The sequence below is a fragment of the Pelodiscus sinensis genome, chromosome 7 (assembly GCF_052426305.1).
Source record: "Pelodiscus sinensis isolate ZL-2025 chromosome 7, ASM5242630v1, whole genome shotgun sequence".
Lineage (NCBI taxonomy): Eukaryota > Metazoa > Chordata > Testudines > Trionychidae > Pelodiscus > Pelodiscus sinensis.
The window spans coordinates 57,604,815-57,621,940 of NC_143058.1; the positions used below are offsets into that span (position 1 = coordinate 57,604,815).

The window sequence follows — 17,126 nt, forward strand, 5'->3', positions numbered from 1 at the left end:
TGAGAAGTGCACTGCCCCTACACCTGAGAGGAAACAACTTAGGGTGCTGCTAGTCAGGGACTCTCTGCTGAGGAAAACAGAGACACCCATTTGCTGATCTGACATGTTCTCATGAGGGGCTACGCTGCCTGCCTGGAGTGTGTGCCTGAGACATTATGGAAAAGATGCTGATGCTCATCCATCCATCTGATCATGATCCTTTGAATGCTCATCCACGTGGCCACTAATAATACAGCCAGCTCTGACCCCGAGTTGAATAGCAGTGGATCTACAGTACTCTGGGAGCAAGGGTGAGTGGCACAGGTTGTTTTCTTATCTATCCTTCCAGTTGAGGGTTAGGGCACAGGCAGGGGCACACACATCTTGGAGATAAATGCGTGGCTGTGCAGATGGTGTTGACGGAATGGCTTCAGCTTCCTTGACTACGGAATGCTATTCAAGGAAGTTCTGCTGGGGAGAGATATGGTCCACCTGACAAAGACGGAGAAGAGCATCTTCATGAACTGACTTGCCAACCTTGTGAGGAGGGCTTTAAACCAGACTCAGAGCAGGTGACAAAAGCTCAGGTAAGTATTAGAAAAAGGTGACCTTAATAGGCAGTTATATGTTGAAGGGAGGGCCTAGAAAATTACCAAAGGGTCAAGGAGCAACAAAAAGGAAATCAGTGTGGGAATCTAATCAACATTTTAAGATGTCTCTACACAAATAAAGAGACAATGGAGAATGAACAGCAAGACCTGGAAGTATTATTTTATTGGCACCACAAAGACTTGTTGGGATAAGTCTTATGACTGGAATATTGGTATAGAGGGACTTAACTTGTTCAGAAAGGACAGGTGGGAGGGAGGGGAAAAAGAGAGGTGTGGTTGCATTGTACATAAATATATACACTTGTTCCAGGGCCCAGAAGGAGATGGAACACAGATTAGTTGAGAGTTTCTGGGTAAAGATAAAAGGGTTAAAAAAAAATCAAGATGATAGCATGGTGGGGATCTACTCTAGCTCACTACATCAGGAAGAGGTGGATGAAGCATTTCTAAGAGAACTGAAATATCCAAAACACTAAATGGGGAACTCTAACAGACATCTATTGGGAAAGTAATACAGCAAAACACAACATTTCCAAGCAATTCTTGGGATGTATCAGGGACAATTTTTTGTTCAAGAAAATGGAGGAAGAAAATGGAGGACAGCCATTGTAGACTTTATTCTGACCAACAGGGAGGAATTGGTAGCAAATCAGAAGTTGAGAGCTATCATTTCATGATCACTGTCGCCCAAATTGTAAAGGAAAGAATGAGTGCAGAAAAATAAGGGTGATGGACTTAAAAAAAAAAAAAAAAAAAAAAAGCAGACTTTAACAAACTCAGAGAACAGTTAATAAAGTCCCAAGGGAAGAAAGTTTAAGAGAATTCTGGGAAGCTGGCAGTTCCTCAATGAGATAATAGTAAAGGCACAACTGCAAACTACTGTGATGCAAAGGAAAAACAGGAAAATTATGAAGAGGCTAATACAGCTATAGTGAGAGGCCTTTAATGATCTGAAAATCAGGGGAGGGCGAAGGCAGTGCATAGAACCCCCATAGCCATTCCTGTCTTGCAGCAGCAGGGACATGGCTTCCAGGGACCCACGGAGAGCCAGGTAGGGAGCCTGCCAGCTCTGCACCAACTGGACTATAAACCAGACTTTCAGTGAAGATCAGAAGACAACACAGGCTGGAAAAAACACCATATTCTAACTACAGGCAGTCCCCGGGTTACGTCAATCCGACTTACATTGGATCCCTAGTTACAAACGGGGGGGGGCAGCTAGTGCGGGGTGCTTCCCCCACTGTTGCCGCCTCCGGTGGCGTGGGGGGCGCTTCCTCCCAGCAGACCAGGGAGACACGGAGTGGCTTTTCTCGCCGCGGAGGACGCACCGCCTGACATACTGTAGTTAATTTCACTATGGAACAAGACACCAGCCAAAAGGGGGCACTCCAGAGTGGAAAAAATAATTTCCTAGGGAACAGCAGGAGCAGCAGGCAGTGAGACCCATTGTGTTACAGTCCCCACCTTGGGAGCAACAGCTCTTTCCCTCTTCAGCACTATAGCTGCAAGTATCTTGTTAGCGTCATGTGAAATTAACAAGTTCCTTCCAGCCTGGCAGAGGTGAAGCTGAAAAATTACCCAGTGGTGTGGGTGGGCAAGAATGGGGAGGAGCAGGACAGAAGGGAAGAGGGGATAAGTCCCAACCCCACACCCTGGCTGGAGCGGAGCAGGGTAAGCCCCGAGGGGATGGGTCTGGTTGCAAAGTGGGTGAGTGGACAATGAGGACCCACCTGTGGCTAAACTCCTGTTCCCAACATAGAATTTTTCTTTAAAATTAATCCTGTGATAAATTCACACACACGCTTCACAGGAAGGGATTTCCATTTTCTGCTCAGTAGAATACAACAGCAGCTTTGATTGTATCAATATCTCACTGTGCTCTTCAATGACTATTGATTACACTTAATACCCATTTCACTGAACCATCTGTAGCAAATTCTATTTGGAACAGTAATATGCATTGAATACACTTTTTTTAATTATAAAAAACAAAGATTCTGACTATTAAATGAATAACTGGGATCTTTCAGGTACCCTAAAAGGAAGATTTGGGTATAGCAAGAAACACTGAAACTTATGATCAATTTTTAATTAAAATATCAACCAAAAAAACCTTCATATCAAAACAGTATGTGTTTTTCTTAGAATAAGGAAGTTGTATGAGAATCAGGGTCTTTTCCACCTAACTCCAGCTCCCCATCTCCCCCCCCCCAATATGTACCAGTTCCGACTTACATACAAATTCAACTTAAGAACAAACCTACAGTCCCTATCTTGTACGTAACCCGGGGACTGCCTGTATACCCAATGGAACCACACAGTTAGTTTTTGCAGAAATCTAAATAAACCCACATTTCTCTGAATTTAAGAGAAATACAATATCTCACTAGAAGTTTACATATTTAATGCACTCATGTGCTGTGGGAAGCCATCTGTGGGGCCAAAAATCAATAGAGATTTGATTTTCCTTCATTGCTGTCAGCATCCAGGAACCAAATACTTTAAGGCCACCCATTCTCACACTATTAAAAACCATTTCTAAATGGCTTCTAGAGACACAAATACCCTGTGTGCAATGTTCCCTCTCATCTTTCCCATGTGCAGAATCATTTTTAAGTGCACCAAGGCATATGAAATGTGCACCACCAGTAAAAACAAAACCTACCTGTGAGCGCACTGCTAATCAGCTGGGCAGCATTTGAATCTCTCCTGAGCAGCTGCACAAGCGCACAGCTTACAGGGAACACAGCCTTCATGTTCATCCAAAATACACAAATGCCACCAGCTACTACTTGTTTTGAGGCTAAAGGTGAATACTATGAATCTAGAGGTTCTGTAAGATCTCCCTCTTTGTAATAGGAGAGCCTTCTTGAAAAAAGGGACACTATTCAATTTAAGCTTAAAAACTGATCTTCTATACTCTGCCAGTTGCCCATATTGAAATTCTTACCTTAAGAGCTCCAAGTATAGAGGGTGTTTTTCAGTTCAAACTGATCCATTGCAGCAGCAGCTAAAATAGAAGTTAAAAACAAAGGCCCAGCTTAGTGTGGAACTCACTTGTAAATACAATGGGGTGCATATAGACTTGCATCATGAACTAGGTGCACCGGGTTATTTATGAAGATTCACACATCAAGCCAAACATTTGTTTTTGTATTTTTCCTGCTACAACAAGGATAAGAATCAGTTATGTGTGTGTAGTGATAGAAATGTAGCCGTGTTAGTCTGGTGTAGCTGAAACAAAAAACAGGATTATGTAGCACTTTAAAGACTAACAAGATGGTTTATTAGGTGATGAGCTTTCATGGGCCAGCTTTCAGAACAGAACGGGGGTGGGGGGGGAGGTAAATGTCTGTGAGCTAATGATATTAGAGGTAATAACTGGGGAAGCTATCTTTGTAATGGGTAAGATAATTAGGGTCTTTATTCAAACTTAGGCGTAAAGTGTCGAATTTAAGCATGAATGACAGTTCAGAGAATTCTCTTTCAAGTATAGTCTTAAAAGGCCTTTGAAGCATCCCCCTTCTGTTCTGAAATCTGATTTGTCCTTTTCACATGTGTTCATTTTTTTAAATTGTATCCTTTGGTATATATGGTTGTGACAATTTTCTTCCACTATTTGATCTGAGGAAGTGGGTCTGGCCCACAAAAGCTCATCATCTAATAAACCATCTTGTTAGTCTTTAAAGTGCTACGTAGTCCTGTTTTTTGTTATGTGTGTGTGTGTGTACATAACACAAGAGCTATATGCCGGGAATTCTTCAGGCAAGAACTGCAAGACAGGATAACTACTTATGTAGGTAAATCTTTAATCATAACAATATTGATAGTGCCCCTTTCTTGTGCTATGCTATAACAGAGTCCTCTATAAAATATTCCTAACAAGAGACTAGGATGCCTTGTCCCAAGGAGACAAAAGATACAAGATAGCACTAATCAAGTTCACCTATTGAAGTTAACTAAACCACAGATCCCCATGCTATAGCTTCCTTGCTAAAACTGCCAGGTTTTTTCAAGGAGGTTCATCTCAATGTGTTAAATAAGAACAGGAGAAAGAGAGCAAGAAAGGATTTCCCTCCATGTCAAATGTTTACTAATGAGGACCATGATCCAGAAAAGCACTTAAACCTATGCATAGCTTAAGGCAAGGCTATTCAACTTTGGAAGCCTCGGGGGCCACAATTATACTCATAGCATACGCCGAGGGTCACAACTTAAGTGCAGTTCCATGTATGTGCAAATATATATGAAAGTAGCTTCTTTCACACTAATAGGCATGAATACAAAGATTAAGGCAAGACTACAAAACACACAGGCCCCATTCAAGTCAGTTTGGCTCATATTAATAAAATGCAATATTTACCCGATTTCCACCCTTATGACAGCACTTTTAATGAGCAATGACAGACCAGGAATTTAACTACTACAACACATATTAACAGAAGACCATTATACTGACTACTTTTTTGTTTTGGCTCCCACCAGCAGGCCATGTGTTGAGCCCCACGTAATCCAAACCGATCGCAGACTGCAAACAAATGGGCCGCTGGCCGCATGTGGCCCACAGGCCATGTGTTGAGTAGTGCTGCGTTAGAAGATTCTCTACACAAACGTTCTAAGATTCTGAACAGATTTCCCTCTAAGATGCGCGCCTGCATGGGCATGCACCAAGAATTTGTCTCCAGCCCACCTCGTCAGCAGAGCTGTGCAGTAGATGCTCAGCTGCTATAGGGCAGGGCTGCGTGGCAGGCAGCTGTCCCACCCGAGGAGCAGCAGGGCAGCCACCATGCAGCCCTGGCCCTAGCTTCAGCCCTTCCCTAGGGCTGGAGCTGCGGGCCACATGGCAGGTGGCTGGTTCTCCAGTGGCCCTGGCTGGAGCTGCATGGTGGGGCATCCTCGCAAAGTGCTGTACAAGTGAAATGTAACTACCTTGAAGGCATCTCTAAGACTGGAATCACGACCCCAGTTTCAGGTATGGCAGAATGCCACGCAACCTATGTGTGAGCTGGCTGTGCTAACAGGTAACTGATTTTTTCTTCAAAACATTTGTGTGCTTGGGGAAATGGGAATGACATTAGCATGTGCAATTGGCCAAGTTGTACATGCAAGTATGAATGTTTATTCTTAATGCTAGTTGAATAGCTCAAGAATGCAGCAATGCTAAGCATACTTATGAATGGGGGGTTGAAAAATGCTGCAAGAGGATAAGACAGGGGCTGACATGGGTAGTAAAGAATAAACTGACGTAGAGCAGGGTTGGGAGGAGCACAGACCTAACTAGCATCTGTGTTATTTGAAACCACCCGCCATACCCCGGAAAAGGAACTAGAAAGCCTAGTGAAAGCAGATAACACTTTATGCATATTTAAAATCAATCTGTTCTTTTGTCACAAGAATTTGGCATTGACAAATTCCATTGACAGGGAAAGTGACACACTGAGAAATACAGGAATTAAAATCTGTGGGAGGTGCAGGTTCTGAATAAATTATTCTATAGACAGAGATGTTCGATCACCTGATTTAAAAAATGTTGACCGTAATCCCTACATCTATAACATTGTGGCCCAATAGCTAGTGCATATAGTTTTAAGAATGTCATAGAAATAATGTTTAAAAATAACCATTTATACATGAAGCTACCCAAACAATTTCAACAGGCTTCCACCTTGGACTCCTAAGCACAACAAAGCATCATGAAAGTTTAATATCCTCAAAGGGTTTCCATAGACCTGTATTTAAACATTTATTCTGGTCTAATTATATACTTAGTTTAATTTCATACACTTTGTTACATTATGTTAAAGGGAAGTAGTGATAGTTAGCATTTGTGCTTCCAAACAGTTAACAGAACGGAAACTGGTATCACAAGCAAATTAATTTTTACCAAGCTTTTTAGAGTTATTTGCTAACACTTTTGGTCAGACAGTGTTCAGCAAGGAAAAGCAACACACCTTCTCAGGGAAGATTCTAAGTATCTATTTTAGTAGCTAAGCATTATGTTTAGTATAAAATATTAGAGATGTACCTCAAGTGAAAATCAATGTCTATATAACAATTGCCCTATTACATTATAAACAAACTAAATTAATCTGTGCATTAAATTTAGGTTAGTAAAAAAACAAGAAAAATGTAAAACAAACAAAAAACCCTTTATTATGTTAACTAACTTAAGCTGTTAAAGATTATATTCCAACAGACCAAAGACACAAGAAGATTTCACACCACAAGGATACCGGAAGATAACAGTATACAGCCCAAGCATCATGAAAAGAAAATAAATGCTTTATATATGAGAGACTGGTCAAATACACTGCCAACTTAATTGTCCATATATGATAGACTGAAATCAGCTAGAAATTGCTATTAGTTAACTTAAACTTGGCTTCTGTGTAAAAAGCGAAGTTACTCACCTCCGGTGCAGTAACTGTCGTTCTTCGAGGTGGTGTCCCTGCGGGTGCTCCGCTATGGGTGCTGGGCTTGCCCCGGCGCCGCAGACGGAGACTTGTCATTAGCAGTGTCTGGCCGAACCACGCATGTGCCGCAGGCTCGCGGCTTTCGCGCTCTTTCTGTCGCGTGGTCCGGCCCCTCCGCCAGTTCCTCGAAACCGCCTCGGAGTCTGTAAGAGACAAGCAGAGAGAGAGAGAGGACTCCGAAGAGGGGAGGAGGGCGGGTAGTGGAGCACCGGCGGGGACACCACCTCGAAGAACAACAGTTACTGCACCGGAGGTGAGTAACTTCGCTTTCTTCTTCGGAGATGTCCCCGCGGGTGCTCCACTATGGGTGACTGCGTAGCAGTAGTCGCCAAAAACGGAAGGAGGGCAAGGAGACCCTATTTATCCGCCGTGGAGAGCATCGCAGTCACCACTGCCCCATCTGAGTGTGAGAGAGAGATAGAATAATGCTTAGCGAAGGTCCCATGAGAGGACCAGGTCGCCGTTCTGCAAATGTCCTTCGGAGATACGCCTCTGTGGAACTCTGTAGATGTGGCCATGGCTCTAGTGGAATGAGCGTGTGGTTGGGACGGAAGGAGCAACCCTCTCGTTGCGTACGATTGCACTATGCATGTGGTTACGAGATTGGAGATTCTCTGGGAAGACAGACGTTGACCCTTTGACCTGTGTGCCAGGGAGACAAATAAATGGTCCGTAAGCCTGAACGATTTAGTACGATCTATGTAGAACGCTAAGGCCCTGCGGATGTCCAAGGAATGTAGGGCCGCGTCTCGGGGCTTCGGGAAAAAGGTTGGCAAGATGACTGGTTCATTAACGTGAAAATTGGAGACAATCTTGGATAGGAACCTCGGATGTAATCTCAAGACTACCCCATCGCTACGGAAAATCGTATATCGTGGAATGGCCATCATGGCGGAAAGCTCGCTAACCCTGCGTGCAGAGGTTATTGCGAGCAGGAAAACCGTTTTCAGAGTGAGGAATTGTAAGGATACGGTTGCCAGCGGCTCGAACGGTGGCCTCATTAGGACATCGAGTACCACGTCCAGGCTCCATACAGGAGGGACTGGGTTGCATGGTGGGTCCATATTGATAAGGCCCTTGAGAAATCGTTTAGTTGTAGGATGGGCGAAGATAGAAACGCCATCCATCGGTGGTGTGAATGCTGATATCGCTGCGAGGTGCACCCTGATGGAGGCTAACGCAAGACCCTTGCTTTTTAGGTGCAGTGCGGAGGAAATGGACGGACGTGTCGGATCATGGTGGTTTGAGGAACACCAGGAGGAGTATCTGCACCACTTGTGAAGGTAAGTTTTCCTCGTGGTTTGTCGTCTACTTTGTACTAGGACGTGTTGGACTGCGGCAGAGCAGAGAGATTCACATGGGTTCAGCTAGTTAGGAACCATGCTGTTAGGTTCAGCATTTGTATCTGGGGATGTTTCAGGCGTCCTCGGTCTTGTGCGAGGAGGTCGTGGAGAGACGGAAGGCGGATTGGTGTCCACACAGAGAGGCGGTGCAGGAATGGAAACCAGTGCTGGCGAGGCCAATCTGGGGCTATGAGGATTAGCGTAGCCCTGTCCGCCTTCATCTTCTGAAGGACCTTGGGAATGAGAGGTATGGGGGGAAATGCATAGAGGAGGGGTCCGCGCCAAGTCACAAGGAAGGCATCCCCTAGAGATGCGCAGGCCAGACCTGCTCTGGTGCAGAACTTGCAGCATTTTGTGTTGGCGGGAGTTGCGAAGAGGTCCACTCGGGGAGTCCCCCAACGTTGGAAGATGTCGCGTAATATGCCGTCGTGCATTTCCCATTCGTGTTTCGAGTGGAAGTGTCCGCTCAGGAAGTCTGCCATCACATTTGTGATGCCAGGTAAGTAGGATGCCAAAGGAGTCACCCCGTGGCGAATGCACCAGTTCCAAAAGCGGATAGCTTCCGTGCATAGCGAACGAGAGCGAGCGCCGCCCTGGCAATTCATGTAGTACATGGCTGCGACACTGTCTGTAAGTATCGTCACAGTGGTATTGCGGATGTAGACGAGGAAGGATTTGCATGCGTTGAAAATAGCACGAAGCTCTAGGAGGTTTATGTGTAACCTTGCTTCTTGTGGAGACCATTGGCCTTGTACCGAGAGGGAGCCCATGTGGGCCCCCCAGCCTAGTAGGGAGGCGTCTGTTGTGATTTGGTGGAGAGGCTGCTGCGGGTGAAATGGTACGCCCGCCAGCAGGTTTGTGTGGCTGGTCCACCATCGGAGTGATTGAAGAACGCCAGGTGGCGGTGTAACGGGCCTGTGGAGATCGTATCTGGTGTGGTGGTATACGAGGGTCAGCCAGTGCTAAAGGGCACGCAGGCGTAGTCTGGCGTATTTCACCACGTACGTTGTGGCGGCCATGTGGCCCATGAGTCTGAGACATGTGATGAGTGGGACGGTGGGGCTCACGGTGATGGTGCAAATGAGGTCCTGGATGGCTTGAAACCTCTGCAAAGGTAGGAATGCTCTGCCAGTGAGTGAGTCCAGACGGGCCCCAATGAACTCGATGTCCTGAGTGGGATGCAAGACAGACTTCTGTTCGTTGAGGAGGAGTCCGAGCGATTGAAAGACTTGCATCGTGAGGTGAACCATGTGGGAGACCTCGTGTGCCGAAGCGCCTTTGAGCAGGCAGTCGTCCAGATAAGGGAAGATGAGCACCCCTTGGCATCGGAGAAAGGCCGTGACCACAGATAGGACCTTTGAGAACACCCTGGGGGCTGAGGATAGCCCGAAGGGGAGGACCTTGTATTGGAAATGGTCCTTCGCCACGAAGAAGCACAAGAACCTTCTGTGAGCAGGGTGGATAGGGACGTGGAAACAGGTGTCCTGGAGGTCGAGGGCGGCAAACCAGTCCTGTGGATTTAAAATAGGGATTATGGCAGCTAGTGTTGTCATTTTGAATCGTTGCTTCCTAAGGTATTTGTTCAGACGATGGAGGTCTAAGATAAGACGCCAGCCTCCGGACCTATTCTGGGTGAGGAAATAGTGAGAGTAAAAGCCCCTATTCCTGAAGTCCTTCGGAACTGGCTCTATGGCACCCAGAGAAAGAAGGTGGTCGACCTCTAGTCTGAGGATGGTTTCGTGAGAGGGGTCCCTGAAGAGGGACTGGGTGGTTGGTGGGACGGCTATGAGAGGGATAGGATAGCCGAACTGAACGATCTCGAGGACCCATTTGTCCATGGTGATTTTTTCCCATTGATGTAGAAAGGGTCTTAGACGGTGGTGGAATAGCTGGGTTCGCCTTCCTCTGTAGCATGGGGTACAGATCACAGCTAGAGGATTCTCTGCATCTTGGGGTCTTCAAAGTATTTGAAGGCTTCAATATCTGAGATATAAGTGAGAGGATTATTCTGGGAGGGGTGGGTGAGATTCTGTGGCCTGCACTGTGCAGGGGGTCAGACTAGATGATCATAATGGTCCCTTCTGACCTTAAAGTCTATGAGTCTATGAACGATTCATGGTGTTGCCTGTGGCTGTGTGCTCACCCTCGACCAACACATCAAATCTGTTGTTTGCTGTTGGACGGCATGTTCGTTCTGCCGTTTGGGTTTCGGCGTCGTTGAGGCCTCTGGCGAGAACGCTGATTGTCAAAAGGCCTCTGTTGTTGGTGCTGTTGTTTCCACTGGTGTCTAATGTAGGAGTAATCATATCTGCGCTGACAGGGTGAGTACCGACGTCTCTTAAAGGGGGGCGTATACATCCCCAAAGTTCGCAGGGTTGTCCGAGAGTCTTTAGAGGAGTGCAGGATTGTGTCCGTGGTCTCTGCAAAGAGCTTAACCTTGTCGAAGGGTAAGTCCTCAACTTTTGTCTGTAGTTCCTTTGGAACTCCTGCCGCTTGGAGGACAGAAGCTCTACGCATAACAATAGCCGTAGCGGCAGAACGAGCAGCAGTATCAGCCATGTCCATGGCCATCTGGAGGGATGTTCTCACTGATGTGTAGCCCTCTTGGATGACTGATCTCAGGATCGATCTTTTTGAGTCGGGGAGATGATCCATGAGAGGAGTGAGGTGTGAAAATGTATCAAAGGTATGATTGGAGAGATGCGCCGAGTAGTTGGCGATTCTAAGGAGTAAAGTCGCTGAGGTGTATACCTTCCTGCCCAGAACGTTGAGCCTCCTTACGTCTTTATCAGAGCCCTGGTGTTTGAGGTGAGGGGCTCTAGATCTCTGTTGAGCTGCATCGACTACTAAAGAGTTAGCCTGTGGATGGGCAAAGAGGAATTCCATGCCCTTTGGTGGCACGAAATATTTCTTGTCGGCTCTTTTGTTGGTGGGACGGGCCGACACTGGAGCATGCCACACCTCGCCAGCCAGTTCCAGGATGCCTTCGTCGAGAGGGATGGCGAGGCGTGAACTATGTCGCGGTTGGAGATTCCTAAAAAGCTTGTGCTGCTTATCTTTGAGCTCTTGTAGCGGAATCTCCTGTGTAATAGCTACCCGCTTAAATAATTCTTGGAATTGACGGAGGTTGTCTGGAGGAGAGCTGTCGTCGGGGTTCACTGTGTCCTCCGGAGAAGATGAAACCGGAATGGAAGACCCCGAGGTATGGTGCACAAAGGGAGTATGTTCCGGCTCTGAAGAGTGGTGAGATGGTGATGCCGTGTGATGCGGAGGAGTAAGGGGAGCCGGGGTTGGAGAGCGGTGACTCGGGGGCGGTGTTGGGGCCGGTGTCAGGGCCGGTGCCGTGGTCGGGTCCGGGGCTGCTCTCGGCGCCGGCTTAACGGTCAGCGCCGGAGGAGGGAGAAGCGGCTGTGCTGATACTGGCTGGGGAGCCGGCATCTTTGCAGACTCCCGTGGTCGCTTAGGCGTAGAAGCCGCTGAGGCAGGAGGACATGACTTTGCAATGCCAGAGGTCCCAGGTGACTCTGCCTGGCTGTCCCTGCCATTAAAGGTAGCTGGCAGGGATCTTGCTGGGGACAGGGTCGTTTTCTCCTGAAGTCCCGCAGTAGGGGAGGAAGCCCGGCGCTTGAGAGGCTGCTGATTCAAGTCAGCTTGCAGCGGCTGTAGGGCTGTATCAAAGAGGAGCATACGGAGGCGCCTCTCCCTGTCTTTCCAGGCTCTGGAGGTGAGCCTAGAACAATGGTGACACTTTTGGGGGATGTGAGACTCCACCAGGCAACGAATACATTCGGCATGGCCGATGGGAGGCTGGCATTGCCTCACGGCAGGAGCTGCATTTTTTAAAGCGGGTTCCTGACATTTGCTGGCAGCCTGCTGCTTCTTATCTTTTGTTGTTGTTAAGACTGATAGCCTGGTAATGGCTCTGGCCAGCTATCTTTTGTTCTTGTTATCTTAACAGTCTGTCTTTTTTTTTTTTTAAAAAAGGTGAACAGAGCTCTATACAGAGAAGCTGAAAGGAGAACAGCTGACAGGCGGGAGGTAAGAGCGTCTCCGCTTTCACTCCCGATAGTTCTTGTTTGTCCTTCCTCTCTCGAAAGAAAAAAAAAATTTTTTTTAAACTTTATGGGGAGAAGAGGGGAGAGGGAGGAAAAGGAGATTTATATATATATATATATATATATATATATATATATATATATATATATATAGTGAGAACTAGAAGCAGTCTAGTTCTGTGAAGAGAGGAGCGCGGTTACAGGCATCTTCAGCCTGAGGCGGTGAAGAGGAACTGGCGGAGGGGCCGGACCGCACGACAGAAAGAGCGCGAAAGCCGCGAGCCTGTGGCACATGCGTGGTCCGGCCCGACACTGCTAATGACAAGTCTCTGTCTGCGGCACCGGGGCAAGCCCAGCACCCATAGTGGAGAACCCACGGGGACATCCCCGAAGAAGAACCAACTATATTACTGTTGTATTGTATTATTGTTGTATAATATTTACAATGTGCATAACTTTGCTAAACTGTTTAACCAATACACAGGTTAAAAAAAAAAAACAATCTCAAATGGATGGCAGAAAGCAACATAAAAAAAAGGGGGAAAAAAATTGGTTAACAAAAGTTAAGTTACATCGCAACTACATATTTGGTAAACAAATTCTCTGTTAGTACCAGTCATTACTTGGATCAGTGACACTGCATCCTAACCGAGGCACATGTCATTCAAAACAATCTCATTCAGTGTCTGGATACCAATGATAAATCCTGACACAGCAATATTTGATAAATTGATTACTGTCCACTCAGTACATGATCTGAAAGATAGCGTCCATAAGAAACAACTTCATCGATGTCATCTACCAGTGTATCACAGAGCACTGCAACCAATGGAACAGAGAAGTTAACTGTTCCCGTTTGCTCCCCAGAAAAGCATGTAACAGAGGGTAAAAACCATAGTAAGGGTAACCCATAACACAAATGGATAGTACTGAGAAGTAATTAATTACAAGACAGTTATATATCAAGGCCTCATTTGTAATGTCACTACTCCAAATGTGTTTTACTTCTTATATACAGAATCTTGTGGGACACACCGTAACAATTCCTATCCCAGTATTTCAAAACACTCAGCCCACTACCAATAATAATACAGATAATAACTATAATTGCCCTAATAGGAGTGTGTGCTATCTGCAGTACCATAAGGGCCAAATCACAATACCAAATTGGAAAATAAATTGTTATAAGGTTGTATCATATGTACACATACACACTATATGCCCATATACTCTACAAATATATACATTATATCTATTCATAGATAGTAATGTGCTTCTAAGACTCAATCATAAAAATACATTCTTCAGTCATGGTCCCATGCCTAACATTCCCAGGCCCACCATAAGGGATTAAACATAATTGGGAAATAAAAACTGCCCATCAGTCATACGAGGGAATGTGCAGACTAAGGGACAGATGGGGCATGAATGTGAACGGCAAAGTAAGATGTCCACATAACATTAGCCCACTGGATCACCTTCAGTCCATGCATTATGCTTTTCCGGGACGATGGATAAACATCCTTCCCAGAAAAAAAAAAAAGTGTGGGAATGTAGTAAGATGAAGGCCTAAAGCAATAAGCACATGTAGCACAGGGGCCGAGCTAACAAAGGACAAAACATGGCTAACATAAAGCAAAGCTAAGCTGCGAGCAAAATGCAGGCCCCTTATGTTTTAGGCCTTCATCATAATACAATGTGCTCTCCTTTGTAAACTGAGGAAAAGCACAGTATGAGAGCTAGGCATTGCTATATACAGGGCTCGCCGAACCGCGGCGAGCCCCGCTCGCCAGCCACGCTGTCCGCCAATCTGCGCATGCGCAGATCTCCCAAATCCGGCTCTTCCAGGTTACAATATACTCGCCATGGGCGAATAAACTGGATGCAGTAAAAAATAATTTTTAAAATATAGAAAAGATATTTGTTAGCAACTGGTGGGTATCACGGTAGCACATATCCGAACAAACACACATGACCTCTATATTGGTGCACAAGACAAAACTCGCTGCTCTCACTAGGGTTGCCAGATGGCTGAAAGAAAAATACCGAAACTCTCCCCTCTTCCCCCCCCCCCCCCAAGAAAAAACTAAGAACCTGGATCACTGCTATCAGCTGGGAGGAAGGGAGAGTGGGAAGCAGAGCTGGCGGCGGGGTGCAGCGGCACTGGCCAGGAGGAAAGAGGGGCCAGGAGGAAGGGGAGGCGGGAAGCAGAACTGGCGGGGGCGGGGAGAGGTGCAGCGGCGCTGGCCGGGGGAGACACGGAAGAGGCCGGCGGGTAGCAGAGCTGGGGGGAGGAGGAGGTGTAGGGCGGCTGGCTGGGGAAGATCAGGAGTGGAAGTTGGGGAGAACTGTCTGGCTGGGAAGGGGTGGGTGAGCAAACTGTCTGGTGGGGAGTGGAACTGACCTGGACACTTGCTGACTGTCCTGTGCAGGGTCCTGGCGACGCACGAGTGAGGAGGAGGCTTCCCCTCCTCCTCACACTCAACCAACTGAGGGCTCCCAGCAGCAATCGCGGCCCCGCCTCCCAGCTGGGACTTCCAGCTGCTCCCCCGCCCCGCCAGGCTTCCGTCTGGTGCGCAGCCGGAAAAATCAGAAAATACTGGACATTGCACATGTCCGGTATTTTCTGTTTTTTTTAACCGGACAGAGAGTGCAAATATCGAACTGTCTGGTACAATACCGGACACCTGTCAACCCTAGCTCTCACAGATGGAAAATCTTAGAGGGAATACTGGTTCTAATCATTTCCTCCAAACACAAATTATTCTGCTCTTCAGTACACATTAAAGGAGTGGGCAAATACCAGCCCACAGGCCAGATCCGGTCCGCCAGGGTTAGCTCCAGCCAGGCCTCCACTGCTATATATACACCTACCCCGGCCAATGGTATCAGTGTGAAGTGGTGTTCTGTTATGTACTTCTTCCTGACGCTCTCACTGGCTGGGGAGGGCGATCCATGACCAATGGGAACTGCAATCACCAGTACCTGCAGCCGTGCAGGTAAATAAAGAGGTGGCTGCCCACCAGGGACTAATCTTAGTGAACTGCCACTGTGTTGTTGCCCACTCCTGCATTAAAGGCTATCATAAAATGCAGCGGCTACAGTTTTTGTCACTGTTACTTGCCATATCAGGAATTGCAACAAGTTCCTCAAATGTGTTAAGGGGTGGGAGGGAGAGCAGGAATGAGAATGGTCAATTCTTGGTGTGTTTAAATAAGGGAAGATAATGTCAAGATCTCTAAAAATCAGGCAGTATATCTGTATTTTTGTAACACATGTGACAAACAAAAATTGAACACAAGTAAGATATCAATATGCTCCTACCCTCTGGCGGTGGTGAGGCAAATGTAACAGTCACTGTCTCTGTGAGAACAGTCCCACCATCTGTGGTCCACTGGAGCTGAAAAGAAAAAGACCTCAGTTCTCAGAAATGGAAGTGTTCTGACAGGATTCCCTACAGTACTGGTACAGATTCAAACGACAGTGAAAAATCAGGGTCCAAAACATCTTATTTCTTTATAGTGAATGCTGAGTTGTGGGGTTACTTTTTAAAACACTTAATACACTGTATTTTTTAATGAAGTGTAAAAACATATTCTGTCTGGTAAGCTACATCTTCAGAAGGGGGTAGACTTTAAAACTGAAAAGAGATACATTTTAAACACAAATTATTGGAAAATAATTCTCTTTACAGGCTGGAACTTGAATCCAAAGTTCTGCATATATCAGTAAAAAGTAGACAACATCAGAAACTCCTAAGAAGGGTAAAGGAATTCTGTGCCAGTCCTGCTTTAGGTGAGATCAGCTATTGCAAGAAAAACAGATAATAAAAAAACCCAAACAAACTTCTCAGCTTCTGTGTAAAATTCATTTCTGAATTAATCTCTTAAACAAAATGTTTTTACTTATGTTTTAAACCAAACATTCCAATTCACCTTGAAATACTATGAAATTAAAGTGCCACCAGATCAGCAATACCCAGCCTGAGGTTCTTGAAATGTCACTTAGCCCTGCATGCATTGGCTTTGAGTGAGGCATCACCCAGTGTTTGTCTGGGTCTGAATCAGCCAAAAACCCAGTGGGAGTGACCAAATCTTGATACCACTTCTCTACAACATACAATCAATCAATTGATAAATAAATATTCCAACCATCCATTCTTCATTACAGATGGATAAGGAATGCTGCAACCTCATCCTCTTTTCTCCTCCTCTCATGCCTACTTAGTCTTTTTTGAATGGAATAGACAATATTTTCATCCTCACTCACTATCCAGACCACATCACTCCACACTTCAAATTCCTCTACTGTCAGCCCCTCATATAGAGTAAAAATTTAGGATTCAAATTGCTATCGTAAAGGTTATGCCCCACCTTTATCTCAGCTCTACTGTATTACATCCCACCAGAAGGGATGCCAGTCTCTTAATTTCCTTCTTATCTCCATGCCATCCAGGATGGATAAAAATGGCTTAAAAACAGATTTTTCAATTTAAAATCAGATTCTTTTGATATAATGCTTTTGGAGGAAAAAGCCTATCTAGTTTTAATTAAGATACATTATAGCTCAATAAGATCTCTCATCATGGAATAAGGATTATAAATTATAATTTTAAAGTATGAGACAATATACTCATGTAATGTTTAAGAAAAATTTTGTAAATGA

The 17,126-nt window shown here is 45.8% G+C and overlaps 1 protein-coding gene and 1 long non-coding RNA gene across 4 annotated transcripts in view; one reads left to right on the top strand and one right to left on the bottom strand.

The window, feature by feature from the left end:
• Positions 1-17,126, bottom strand: part of CARF (calcium responsive transcription factor) — a 66,966-nt gene that overhangs the window by 11,143 nt on the left and 38,697 nt on the right. For 2 of the 3 annotated variants that reach the window (XM_075933834.2, XM_006130504.5), the window contains one exon: positions 15,786-15,861. In XM_075933834.2, the coding sequence (XP_075789949.1) occupies positions 15,786-15,861 (76 nt within the window). Of the gene's footprint in view, positions 1-3,540; positions 3,601-15,785; positions 15,862-17,126 lie in introns of all 3 variants that reach the window. The other variant, XM_075933838.1, reaches the window with a different exon arrangement.
• Positions 154-16,289, top strand: LOC112546994 (uncharacterized). Its single transcript, XR_012905261.1, has 4 exons — positions 154-290; positions 8,263-8,346; positions 12,391-12,444; positions 16,156-16,289. It is a non-coding gene; the product is annotated as an uncharacterized LOC112546994 (long non-coding RNA).